Below are 14,582 nucleotides of genomic sequence, written 5' to 3'. Positions count from 1 at the left end.
AATAAGGGCTGATGTGTTTCTCTTTAAGAGGAACTTTACTAGACTTAAAACATTTGGTAAATGTACCAAGTTATTTAAAATGTATTCTTTATTTTATCAATCGACCTCAGACACACCTGTATCTTTGTGTGCTGCCGCTTTAGGTTTCCCAAGTTTGAGATAAATATATTGAATTTAAACTGTACTTGAACTAGATTACAGTTAAACTAAACCAAAATCGTTTAAACTTTAACCGAGAGTTTTACGTTGCTACTGAGTCGTTAAGTTAAGATGCACGAATTATATAAAAATGTTTTTAATTTCAGTGCTTATACCTTTTCGTTGAGAGCTTTTGGGTTCACTCACATATACATGCCATATGTTTCATATACTTTGTGTCCCTAAAACAGGTTGAAGTACCTACCTGAGAATCGCAACTCGACACGCGTGACCCACTAGCGTGTACTTAATGTTATTCTCATACAATTTATTTTGTTATCTCAATTTTATTTTGTGGTTTTTTATTGTATTTTGAGTGTTTTAAGGTATCCCTGAGTTCGTAGGTTTGATTTGAGGCTGTGCACCAATATGTAGGCATTTAGCACTCCCTCGTTTTTTTTATAGAATAGGGGGCAAACGGGCATGAGGCTCACCTGATCTTAAGTAATACCGCCGCCCATGGACTCTCAATGATAAGAGAGGCTCGCGAAAGCGTTGCCTTTTAAGAATTGGTACGCTCTTTTCTTGAAGGACCCTAAGTCGAATTTTTCGTGAAGGAAAACATCGCGAGGAAATCTTACTATGCCTATCCCATTGGATAGGCATAGTTAATAAATGTTATGTCTATGTCTATGATCATTATCATAGACATAGACATAACATTTATTACTAACGAAACACACAAAATAATAATAACAAAAAGAAAAATTGTGGAAAGAATAAAAGGAATAAGGTACATTTTATGTGTGTAATGTGTGTGCGTTGTGATTGTAACTCTCTCTGAATCAGCATTATGTTGTGGAGCAGACGTGTTCAACAGCGCTGGTCATTCTGCCAGAGACCGCAACAGTTAGTTTGCGCCTCAGACGCAAAAAAGAAAAAGAAAGTAATAATAAAAATAGGAGAAAAAATTATAATAGTAAAAATTAATAGTGTATGTAAAAATCACGAAAAAGATTTTATTTATTTATTTTTTCACAAAAAATTACATATACTATCCAAAACATTTTAAATACATAAGATACACAATATCGTTACTGTGAACTCACTCTGCGAATATAGTATAGTATTCTGAGGCCCACATCTAAAAGGTTGTAGCGCCACTGATATTTTTTATCCTCGTGCCTTTATTTAATATTTTTAGTCTTTTAACACAGTGCCGGATTAGCCATATAGCAAGAGTAGCAAATGCTACGGGCCCCGCGAATTTAGGGGCCCCGCTCTCCAACGCCTGTCTAACCGTAATAAAAAAAGTATTAATTTAGTGGCGAGCGTTTTTATTCAATATTAAATGGTATTAAAAATGAATTAAGGAACTCGATGGGCCAAGAACGTCTTAATCATCTCACTTTGTTCAATATAGAGAATGATTTCCTTGAAGAAGTCAATATTGATAGTGTTATCTCTAAATTTGCCCATATTAAACCCAGAAAAGTTTATTTGAAACAGTTTTGTTTTATTAAATACCCTTAACTTAAAAACCTAAAGCAAACCAAGGGCCCATAGGCATAATTTGCTACAGGCCCCGCGCTGGCTTAATCCGGCACTGTTTTAACACATGTCTTTTAACAAAGCGCAGTGCAGAAATAAAATTAAAACAAATTACCGTGAAACCCTCCAACATTGCCCGCTTTTTACAGTTTTTTAATCCTTCCCAAAAAGTTACAGCATATAAAATACCCTTGAATCTCTAATACGTTAATGACGCCATTTTGAAGTTGATTTAAATACTTATAAATCTTAATTTTTTCTCCATAGTTTCTCTAAAAATAGAAAATAAAGAGGCGGGTATATTATATGTATATTAGGGATGCATCCGATACCGATACCGATACCGATACCGATATATCGGTATATAGTATTTTTTCAATACCAAATTAAATAAAATACAGAATTAGAAAAATCTTATCAATGTTAATTTTAATTATTAACAGTTATTTATTTTAATTTAACTATTACTCTTAATTCTTAATTTTATTTACTAAACCTTTAATCTTATTCAAAGTTTGTAACTGTTTATATTTTATAATAAAAAAAAATTAAAAACTTTAATCAAACTTGATATATTTTACCTTAATTTAATTTCAATAAGCATTAGTATCGGTATCGGTATCTTATCGGCAAAAAGGCGTATCGATGCATCCCTAATGTATATTATATTAATTAATATTTATTATATTTTCACAGTACCTCCGGTATCTCTGTGAACTGGACTGGATACATCCGGAGGATAAAGGTCGTCAGTTCGTGTTAGCATACAGCCTCGCCGACGGGACGATAAAAATTGGCGAAATTCCACGGAGAAATTCCGGGATTCGTGAAGGGAAATTCCTTAAGGCTATGCTTTTGCAAACCCCGGAGTCCGATCCCAATTTTCCGACGTATTATACGCCGGATAGGTTTTTTATTGGTAAGCGAAAATATGCAATACAACTATGGGAGCGTTCAAGCATTACATCACGCAATTTTTGGAGATTATTGACTAAACCCCCCCCCCCCCATGTAACGCACCGTAACGTTTTTCTGTACCCAAGTATAGTAAAACGTTTCGTGACCACCTAGTGACTCTTTATACTTAGAAGTTACCATTATGTGGTGTAAATTACTGGAAAGTCGAAAATAATATTAACAATAACGCGTAATTCAATCCCCGTAACGTTTTATAAAATGACCCCCCCCCCTCCAAAATTCGTTACGTAACACTTAAACGCTCCCTATGCTAAAAACTCAGTTGTGTATGCAGCCGGGACATACAACGACCACTATTTAAGCCTTGACTTGTTTAAGCTGTCGCGGAATTTTAAAAGGAGTACTAAGAATATCCATAGCGCAAAATTACCTGCATAATGAGTACACACATACACATCATCACACAACACAGCCGAATTACGTATTACTTACTTGTATTTAATCATTGACTATATCTTTAGTATAATTGTTTTTTGTTATATATAATTTATGTTACCTGTAGGATTACGAAATAAATAAATAAATACATAAATATTTACAACATTCTTTCAAGAAAAGTAGCGTACCATTCTTAAAAGAACGGCAACGCACTCGCGGGCTTCTGAAATATTGTGTCCATACGCCAGTATTATTTATCAGGTGTACAACCTGCTTTGTTCTTTAAAATAACCTACGAAACATCAAGCTTTATAGTCTTTCATAATTTGTTGTTAAATACAATCTCAATTTAAAAATCAATTGCAATAAATGGAAACTAATTTCCTGAGTCGAATTACGTACGAATGGCGATTGGCGCCATAATTTGAATGACAGTGCCAGAATTTGTATTTAACCTAGTTTACATAATGACGGAATAGATGGCGCTAATAAGTTTTTATGATAAATATATAATTTTTATATAAATTAACTTAATCTCGTTTTGATAAATGCTGAGTGTATTCCTTTTCAGTAGCACATTGCAGTATTTTTGTTGTCTTTTTAATTGTATGTAGTCTTGTGGTGCTGAATAAATTTATTTTACTTTTAAATTATAGTGTTCCATTCAAACTTGAGTTTTTGTAAAATTAACTGCTTTTATCATCCTTTCGATGTTTTACAAAAAAACATCAATGTATCGAGTATATCAATACATCTTCAAAGAATCGGATTCAATGTATCGCATTGTAAACATCGTTGTATATCGAATATACCTAATACTTCGAGGTCCGGGTTATAAAAGACCAGACATAGTGTCGGGAGGTGGTAGATAAAAAATCGATTATGATTGATTTTCAATTATAAAAATAATCGATTATTAATCGATTATTTTAAATATAAAAATCGCGTAAAAAAATCGATTTTAATCGATTATTTTTTCACATCCCTACCAACAGGGTATCGCATACTTGTTCAATAATAAAACAATATTATTCTGATAGCACTATATTGGAGTTGTGGTTAGTGTGGTCCATGGCACGATATTAGTGAAATGCGATCATTATAATTGGTATTATATGTTAACACAAACTGTTTAAATTAAAACCACTAATTAAATTCAAGCGATGATTGAAATTGCTTTAAACTGACTCGAAAGACCAAAATGTAATGTTCCTGGGTCAGTAGATATGTTTTAAATCATGAAAAAATATATCGTACACTATTTATTAGCAACCCGCGTTAAAGAAAGGATATATATATTAGATGGGCTGAAAAGTTCATAGACTCACATATAATTTTTGGAAGTTATACTTCTTTAGGCGCGTTATGAAAAATTGATGAGAGTGAAATTTTACGATGCGCGCGCACCGTGACACAAAATTAACAGAATAAAGTTGCCCACGGAAGATGCTACGGCATTGGACATAATTTAAAAACAACATTCGAATAATAATAGAATTTATGTTACACTTAATGTAAGAGAATAATAATAAATATTTATTTATTTAATCTTTCAAATGTAAACTGAACTTTATTAACTATAATGACTCCTTTTCCAGTCTTTGATTATTTAATTGTAATTCATTATTTGCATGCAATCAAAAACTATTTTTAATAATGTCAAAGAAGTACCTATAACTTCTTACGCGCGTACATAAGTACACGCACCCTTTTTTTCTTTTTATATCGATATAACGATTAGAGCCATAAAATAAAATTTTTTGATACCATTTTTATACTACGATTTGTATTTAGCGTCAAAATAGCCTTCGATTACCTCTTCATCAGCGCAAAATTTCTATCCAGGATAGAATATCATTAAATTAATGCTACATGAATGCTATGTAATATAAATGCTAAAGATAGCCTGCGTTTGGCTATACTCTCGGGGCGTAACTTCGACGATTTAGGTAATCACGCTTTTAAAACTAAGAAAGCCTGAGTGAGCAAACAGCTTTGGCTCGTACAATATGATTAAATTTATTTGATTGTTTTGTAATCTCTCAAGAAATTTAAAATTCATTGTATATAGCTTTACTATGCGGGATGTATAGCGGCTCGAACGGACGATCTCAAAGTCCACTAGTCTATCACTAAAGAAAACAATATTATTATTCTTGTATTCACGTCTCAAAAGAACACTTATTTATCAAAGTACACCCATAATATATAATGCATTTACAGTATATGTTACAAACTATATATTCTAAAACAAATGACAATTATGGTGAACATAAATTTTACAAATAATAAAAAAATTACACTTCCAACTGTAGTTTTTACTGGTATTTTTTGCTTCACTATGTGGCTTTAGCGTGTGAATCTCATCCCTGTAGGTCGTAGGTTCAATCCCCGGCTGTGCACCAATGAACTTTCATTCTATGTGCGCATTTAACATTCACTCGAACAGTGAAGGAAAACATCGTTAGGAAACCGACTTGCCTCAGATCCAAAAAGTCGACGGCGTGTGTCGGGCGCAGGAGACTGATCACCTACCTACTTGCTTATTAGATTGACAAATGATCATGAAACAGATGCAGAAACCTGAGGCCTAGGCCTAAAAAAGGGTTGTAGCGCTATAGTGTCCATGGGCGGCGGTATCACTTAACATCAGATGAGCCTCCTGCCCGTTTGCCCCCCGTTCTATAAAAAAAAAATATGTTTTTTTTTTTTAATCAGGCGTATTATTTACCAGTAATGTTTTAATTTATCAGTCTACTACCTTTTATATCAAGCTCTGGATAAGAAGTGTCTATTGTTATATTCGCTTAGAATTCCAGTGAGAAGTTGTCACAAGAGCTCAATTTTCTTGCATTTTAGGAGCAATTGTACCAGTGTTCAAACATCGTTTCAAGATTATCGGATGCGATTTGTTTGTGTATCGATACATGAGTGCGAACCCGGATAAATTCCCACAGGAGGTGATTGATAATGTTCGTAACTATCACATGAGTGAGGGCAACCTTAAGGATGAACTGCAGGTGAGAATACTGATTTGTTTTTTTTTCTTTGATTCAAACTCAAATCTTTATTGCGTTCCTTATGTTTATAATTTACAGGTGACATGTTATAATTTGTTACAATAAGGACCTTGGTTAGGCACAGCAATGTTGTGAGAGGGCATGCTTTATTACACGCTTTATATTAGCTTCACCTGTATGTATGTATGTATGTAACCGACTCCTTCGGACTCGATTTTGACCCACTTTTAACGGACAGATTTTATTCAAACTTTGCGCACCTGTCAAAGATCTACGACAATGCAATAATCCGAAAAAAATATGAAAACAATAAAAAAAAATTAACTAAAAAATAAATAATAGTTTAAAAAAACTAAAAAACACGCTTTTAAAGCACATCAAACTAAAAAGTGAAAAATAATTCCTAATTTAGGCTGAAAATGGTAATGGGCAAAAAATATCTACTGATTTTATTGTGAAAAAGCGTGGGTTGCTCGATAGACGAAAAATATGGCACAGAGCGCCCCACGCTTTTTCACAATAATACCAGTATTTTTTGTTCATTACCATTTTCAGCCAAAAATACTGGTATTATTGTGAAAAAGCTTGTTCATTACCATTTTCAGCCTAAATTAGGAATTATTTTTCACTTTTTAGTTTGATGTGCTTTAAAAGCGTGTTTTTTAGTTTTTTTTAAACTATTATTTATTATAGTTAATTTTATTCTTATACAGTTTTATTCTAACAAGATACATTATTTATTTGGTATATTTGCTTTGGCTTCACGTTGCGAAAAGGTACTTAACATTATTAATAAACTTAACTTTTATAAAGAAATTAAAGTCTATCAGTCAGATACTCTGTAACAGTGTAATAACATTTCTTATATAATAATTCTTTTAAAAATTTGGTAAACCTCATGTGTTTGGTAAACCCCTTCACGGGTAAAGGCCTCCTCCAGCTTTGGGGGCGTCCATAAATTACGTGAGGTGTTTTTTTTAATTTTCTGTACCTCCCTCCCCCCTGGTGAGATGTCGTGAGATTTTATTCAACCCCCTCCCCCACCCCCTAATCTCACGTGAGATTTTTCAAAATGTGGGTTTCTTACGTAAACGCGTAAGAAGCTATCTTTTTGAGCTCGGAATACTCAAAATAACACAGAACTCGTACTATTGAGCTCGAAGAGCTCAAAAACAAAATAAGTAAAATGTTGAGCGTTTAGGTATAGAGTTAGCGGGCAGTTGCAGAGGTGGCCTTTAGGGTCAATGGTTTTCCTAATTTTTTTTTTTAATCAGAAAAAAATTGCGTGATATTTGCCGAGACCCCCCCTCTCTCCAACGTAAGATTAAATGAGATTTGACTCGACCCCCTCCCCCCCCCCCCTTAAACACCTCACGTACTTTATGGACGCCCCCTTTTTCCAAATATCTCTGTCCATAGCCCTGTTCCTGCATTCGATTTCTGCTAACGCTTTTGGTTCTTCTATCCACCTTCATTTGGGGCGTCCTCTTCTTCTTCTTCCCCTTGGTTCTTTTCATATAGGTGTCCAGTATTGTTCATGTATTAAACTCATATACATATAGAAATCTGAGAAAAACGATCTGACATTATTATATTGAAGTTTAGGAATACTTAACATGGAAGCTTGTGCCAATGGTACACAGGTCGAAATCTGATGACCATTTTACAGATAAAAGCTCTCGTTGGAACTTTATCGTCGTATCTATTTATTAAATTTATAATTCGTAATTTATGACGTAAGATTGGCCCAAAAGGCAGTTCAACGACTAGTAGATTTGATACGTGTTTACGGATTTATTTGCTCCAGTTCAAACAATTTGTATGACTCAAAACTTAGCGATGAAAAAGAGTGGTGGAGAGTTTCTTGGTAGTTCTTCTTGCCCGCTCTACGCCCTCGACTTGCAAACTGGTAGTAAATTTAGAATCAATTTAACATCTTTTCTTATATGAATAAAGTTATTTTGAGTTTGCCCATCGGGGTTCTGGGATTAAGACGAGCGTAATATCGTTAATTATAACAATTACAGGAGGCAATACGTGACGAACAAGCTGCAGAAGTACGCGCTCAATTGGCAAAGATTGGTCAAGCGGCTGTCGCCGAGCCAAGCGCGATGGAGCGTTGTCTATCCGCCCTTGACGTTGTAGAGGGGAGCGCTACGCCGCCCAGGCCGCCTACGCCGCCCAAAACTACGGATCGTATAGCATATGATGACGCATTACGCATGCAACGATTGAGGTAAGTTAATAATATAATGGCGATTGAGTTTTGGACTTTTGAATGTTTTTCTTTTTTTTTTCGTCTAAAATGACATCCATGAAATTTGGCCGATTTCTTTCTGTCAACCACGTTCAATCACATCTTTATTCTTATGTATACACGTGAGATTAAAATAATAGGCCGCACGCAGTTTCAGAGTTTTTCATGAATCTATTGACGTTTATCTTTCACTATCATATCCTTGCTAAGTTATAATTAACTTTAATTAAAAAATTAGTTACACTACCTACGGTTTCAGGTCAGTTTGTTACAAAACTTTTCTTTTAGTATAAACATATAATTTGTCTATTATAATTATATATATATATACAAGCGGATCCGATAGACGTTGTCCTGTACACATGTCTTACATAGAAAAAAATCAAATAATGTAAATCATTCTCGACTTCACTCGAACACACAAAAAAATTCATCAAAATCTGTCCAGCCGTTTAGGAGTTCAATTACGAACACACGCGCAGAAGATTTATATATACCAGCTGTTCATTTGCTGTATAGATAAATAACCTAGATACCGACTACACCGCCATCTGCCGGGCTGATTTGTGAATCTAAAAAAAATCTTTGAAATGGCACCAGCCGTTTAAGAGGAGTTTTGTGGCATACACACATACATTAGTATTATATATATCAAGATAATATAAATTAAAAAAAAAGCCTTTTGATAGTTGTATGTAATCTATCATCGTAATAGTTCTTATTACAATGCTTGAGTCTTGTTAAGAGTATTATTGATCAAAAGACTTTAAAGATTAAATGGCAGAGTTTCTTACCTGCCCTGCGATTCTGTAACTCACTTTTCGAACTCACACAGCGGTTTTCGGATCGGCGGTCGCTCTCAAATCAGTCGTGAAGCAGTCATTTTATGATTTGACATTCTAATAAACAATAAACTACAAGCTCCCACCTTTTCAGAATGAAAAATCATAAAATGACTGCTTAACGACTGATTTGAGAGCGACCGCCAATCCGAAAACCGCTGTGTGAGTTCGAAAAGTGAGTTACAGAATCGCAGGGCAGTTGAGAACTTTGGTTCATCTAGAAGCAACAATTCCTTGTAGTGAGTTCAAAATAACATTCAAAGGGATTTGAATTAATAATTGAATAAATATTTATTATGTAATAAGCGACTGCGACTGCGCATGCTGTTAGCATAAATATGTTTTTAATTATAGGACAATTATTTGAAATCAATGACCATATACGATAAATGTCTATCTTGACCTGATTCCAACGTTTAATTTGCGAGGTAAGCTGGAAAATTGTGTAGTGTTGGCCTAGTGGCTTCAGCGTGCGACTCTCATTCCTGAGGTCGTAGGTTCGATGGCAATAACCAATGAAAGTTATTTCAATGTGCGCATTTAACATTCGCTCGAACGGTGTCAGGCACAGGAGGCTGATAACCTACTTGCCAATTAGATTGACAATGATCCATACAATAGAGGCCCTTTACGCTGTTGCAAGTTTTAACAGAACAATTCTCACTATTCTCCAAGTATAAACATAATTTTTGTATTAAAATAGTTTTCAAACAGCTTGACTTAATAATAATGAATCGTTTATTTGCAAAGAAAGTAGTACATTGAGATTGATTAGTAAAAAACCGCACAATCAGCCATATAAAAATAGGCATGTAAATGCCATACGATAAGGTCATAATAATAAATACAGTTAATTATAATTGTTGTCAAAACTTATGGTCTAAATACTCATCTCGATAAAGGCATCTTGCCTTTTAAAATCTAATCACCTTCCCCTTGAAACCATTACACAGTACTGAACTACTGGCAAGGTCTCAAAAAAACTCTGGGTTTTGCTCGGGAAATCAGTCCAGTAATTTTAGAGTCATTTGTTACCAACATACAGAGTATTAGTATATAATATTATAGTTCCTCTTTGTAACTAAGCAACAACATTTCCAGCAACCCAACATGTGACAATGTACTACCACTGAAAGGAATCTTAAAGTCTGGAATGGCTCGAGAAGATCAGCAGAAAGTGGTATGCTTCAGTGGACCAGCACCTGATGAACATCGGGAGAAAGCTGCTAGAACTACTTACCCACCGGGGCAGCAGCCTCACTTCACTGATGATGAAGACTTTTGCGAGAGATATAAGGATGCGGTAAGTAAAAGTAATTTTAAGAATGAAATCGTACCAATTCTTGTAAGGCCGGCAACGCACTCGCGAGCCCTCTGGCATTGAGAATGTCCATGGGCGGCGGTAATACTTAACATCAGGTGAGCCTCCTGCCCGTTTGTCCCTTGTTCTATAAAAAAAAATCGACCCCATACACCTGAAGAAGGTACGTACTAAATAAAGGCTGGAAACGCACTCGCGAGTCTTCTGGCAGTGTGCGTGTCCATGGGCAGCGGTATTACTAATCAGGTTATACCTGCCCGTTGGTTAGATGTTCTATAAAAAATGGATGGATATGTGGATCTTTGAAAACTATGATACGAAACTTTTTTGTTTTCTTCTTTTTTCTCGTAATCTTCATTACTGAAGGTCATACCAGTCTTAAAACCCGATACATCGACTTGCTGCCTCCACAATGCTCTAGGCAAGGGTTGGCTCAGGGCAGTAGGAATGTTGGGACACATAATTGTCTTAATTTGGTCAGACCAACGGGTAGTTCGCCATCACTGCTCACCATTATCAAGTTTGTGGAGACTATCCTGGACAAAGGGGCCGTTCAAGTATTACGTAAGCACTATAGGGTAAGGGGGGGGGGGGGGGGGGGAATCTTTGATTTTCTTATTTGGTGATTACGTCACCAATTTGTTTATTTTTTACACATATTACCCACACATTGCTGCAGAGCTTTTGCTTAGTTTTGCCGGAAAGAGGAGGGGGGAGGGGATAAATTGCAGTAAATCTGCTTAAGTAATACATGACGGCCCCAAAGTAGCTTACCGTACCTTTGTAAATGATAGTTGACAGCCTTTTGGTGCTTTTTTTGTTCTCTCAGTTTATTTAATAAAAACATATGCTCTTAAATTCAGCAATTGTTCTTGGACCCCATCGAAAAATTATCCAAATACAATATCACATCGATAATTAATTTATATGAAACATCGTTGTTAATTACAGGTTAAGATATTTTTTTAACATATTTTATTATTAATAATTAACTATAAATTACTTTAGAAGTCATGTGGAACATGTTGTAATAGCTATAGCATTATGATGTGGTCAAGTTCAATAAATAAATGAGACTGTAAATGGCTAATAATTATTTATTTATTTATTTATTAACACTTCGTTGCAAAAAACAATAAATCATACACAATACAAAAAAAATTAAGGGATGCAACGGGCGGTCTTATCGCTAATAAGCGATCTCTTCCAGGCAAATTAGTTAAAGAAAAACTAAAAAAAAAAGAAACATGATTCGTGCGAGAAGTGCAGAAACAAATGTTATATAAAAATATATATATATATATACATAGTACCTTAATCTAAAGTTATACAAAAAAAAAAAAATATTAACAACAGACTAAAAACTTAAAAGCTAATTAATGATTTTATAACAAGTTTTTACTTTTGACAGGACGCTGATGAAAGAGCAGCGAGACGCGAACATAACATATGCCCGTACGAAGTTATTCCGAATAAACAGAGCCAGGAGGCGACAGGTGAAGAGGTTATACCCAAACCGCACTTGCCTGGATACCTTGGCACTTATGGAGTTGATTGCAAAGAGGTCAGATTTTATTCTCACTTTTAAACTCACCTTACGTGCCTGGGCTATATCCAGGATGCTCCCTTCCCTCGGTAAAAAAATATCGATCAGACTAAGACTAGCACTTACCATCAACGGTGGTGTGTCCACCAAGCACGGGATCCTTTAATGGTAAAAAGAAAATGCGGTACGGTATGCTGTCTATAGTTAGTGCGCACGCCGATACACCACCTACCATTTTCCTTCTTTGACTGACACCGATTTAGCGCAAACAGCAGTCATGGCTGGCAAGCAATACATTGTCATCCATCTTATATTTTTGAATTGGTATGAAAATTTAAAAATAAATAAAACAGTTGTAGCGCCACTGATTTTTTTATCGTTTTGTGCAGTGGTAAACAATCTTCTTTTTAATTGAATTAAAGCAAGTCACGGATTTCAAAAGTGCTTATTTATACCAATGCATAAAGAATCTATCTATCTAAATAGAAATATCTATCTAAAAAATTAATAAGACTAATATAATAACTGTGATCGGCTTTTAATGTTACACACATAATATATTGGATATAAAAATAATATCTTTAATAATTGACCTTTGACCTTTATTCATAATTATGCATGTTTTTCCTCGTGACTCGTTTGGAAATAAATTAGGAAAAACGTACATTAATTTAAAGACCGTAATTGCGTATTTACGGTTGCGTTGCATTGAATGATTTTAAAGATAAATTAATCTTTCTCGTACACTCTGATTCACAATCCTTTGGCCTGTGTTCGCATGGCTATACGCCAAAGAATATTAATAAATCTTTTTTTTGTAAAGGAAGTGGTATATTCAGATTGATTAATTATAAAGAACCACACAATCACCCATATAATAGGCATGCAAATGTGTAATTATCATAATGTCATAATAATAAGAATAGTTAAGATTTTTATAATTGTCTCTGCTCAATTTGACCTTGTATGGTGTCGTGTCGAAGGTTCCAATTGAGAGTCGAGATAAAATAATCTTGATAAACGAGTTTTATAACCCTAAACGCCAATTATAACCTTCGTATGTCAAAAACGAATTTGGCTTTGACACATGGGAGTCATTACTTACGATTCTACAAATAAACTAAAAATAAAAATCATTGGAACTACAACCTTTTTAGGTCTGGGGCTCAGATTTCTGTTCTGTTTCATGGTCGTTTGTCAATCTTATAGGCAAGTAAGTGATCAGCCTTCTGTGCCTAACACACGCCGTCGACTTTTTGGGTCTAAGACCCGCCGGTTTCCTCACGATGTTTGCCTTTGCCCTTTACCGTTAAAAAAAATAAAAATGTTGGTCAAATGGTCAAGGTCAAGTGGTCCAAAGAGTCTTCAGTAGAGAATTTTAAGATCGATCGAAGTTTTCGAGAAAAAATCAAATAACCTCAAATTTTGACCTTTGACCCCGAATAACTTTTGTAGCACACGTAGGATCGTTGGGGATTTTTAAAACTTTATTTATAATTGTCAGCCCCAGCTCTCCACCAACTTTTGGCTCTCCGGGAATTTTTGTTATTTCAATTGACCGGACTAATATTAAATGCGCTCATAAAGAAAGTCCATTGCACATCCGGGATTGAACCTACGTCCTTAGGGATGTGAGTCGCACGCTGAAGCCACACATGCTCTGGCTATAAACAGTTAAGCAAAAATTTGTCGACGCCAGGTTCAGAAGGATGACTAAAATACCAATAATAAATTATATTATTACAGGTGCCTGATTACATGCGTTTGTCCCCCGACGCGTTTGAGAAAGTCAAGAAACTACGCCGCGATATTCCCGAAATATCTCCCGCGGCTGCGAGGGTGGCGGAACACCCTCGAGAGCTGCCGCCCCCTGCGGAGGCCTGTCTCAAGGCACCAGCGCCAATCAACCCGTGTGCCAAGAAGAAGGAAGACGTGGCGTTCGCTTGTCCTCACGTTAAGGCTGTGATGCCCTGCTGCGATCCTGATAAACGTGGACCGGTTTAATGATTTTTAATTAAAATATATTAAATGTTTTTTAATTCGTTCCTTCCCAGTGCATCATGAGCCTACTACAAATCCTCAGGAAGCTGTTAATGTATAATTGGCGCTACAACCTTTTAGGTCGGGGTTCGGGGGGGGGGGGGGGGGAATTTGATTCAGATTAGAATTTCAGTTTTTCATTGTATGTTTTGACTGCTCAAAAGTTTAATACGTTGTCTAATACAAATACCTTGAATAACTCCCGGCAGTATGACAAGCGAATGCGACGAAAAAAATCATCCTTCATTTACAAAAAATAAACAAACTGGTGGCGCTACAACCTTTACCTTACTAACCTTAAGTCTGGGCCTCAGATCAAAATTTTGTGGGACTTATAGTGTCAACCACAATAGATAGAAATGTTGACAGGAAGCCCGCCACTCATGATATTTGCGTAACTATTGTTTACAGAGCTATCGGAAGCACGGTACAATATGTGTAACATATCGCTTAAAATACTTTTATGGAGTAAATCATAAATTTTAACTAAAAATATTCATTTTTTTACCTC

The 14,582-nt window shown here is 35.3% G+C and overlaps 1 protein-coding gene across 1 annotated transcript in view; it reads left to right on the top strand.

Moving 5' to 3' along the window:
• Window positions 1–14,061, top strand: part of LOC125061706 (EF-hand domain-containing protein 1-like) — a 72,212-nt gene extending 58,151 nt beyond the window's left edge. Inside the window, exons 11-16 of the mRNA XM_047667271.1 lie at window positions 2,386–2,608; window positions 5,905–6,065; window positions 8,093–8,301; window positions 10,266–10,467; window positions 11,897–12,049; window positions 13,778–14,061. Of these exons, the coding sequence (XP_047523227.1) occupies window positions 2,386–2,608; window positions 5,905–6,065; window positions 8,093–8,301; window positions 10,266–10,467; window positions 11,897–12,049; window positions 13,778–14,035 (1,206 nt within the window). The 3' untranslated portion in view covers window positions 14,036–14,061. The remainder of the gene's footprint in view (window positions 1–2,385; window positions 2,609–5,904; window positions 6,066–8,092; window positions 8,302–10,265; window positions 10,468–11,896; window positions 12,050–13,777) is intronic.
• Window positions 14,062–14,582: the final 521 nt, after the last annotated feature.

Source organism: Pieris napi, chromosome 24 (genome assembly GCF_905475465.1).
Source record: "Pieris napi chromosome 24, ilPieNapi1.2, whole genome shotgun sequence".
Lineage (NCBI taxonomy): Eukaryota > Metazoa > Arthropoda > Insecta > Lepidoptera > Pieridae > Pieris > Pieris napi.
Note: the sequence above shows the minus strand (reverse complement) of the source record. Positions and strands in the feature narration are given on the sequence as shown.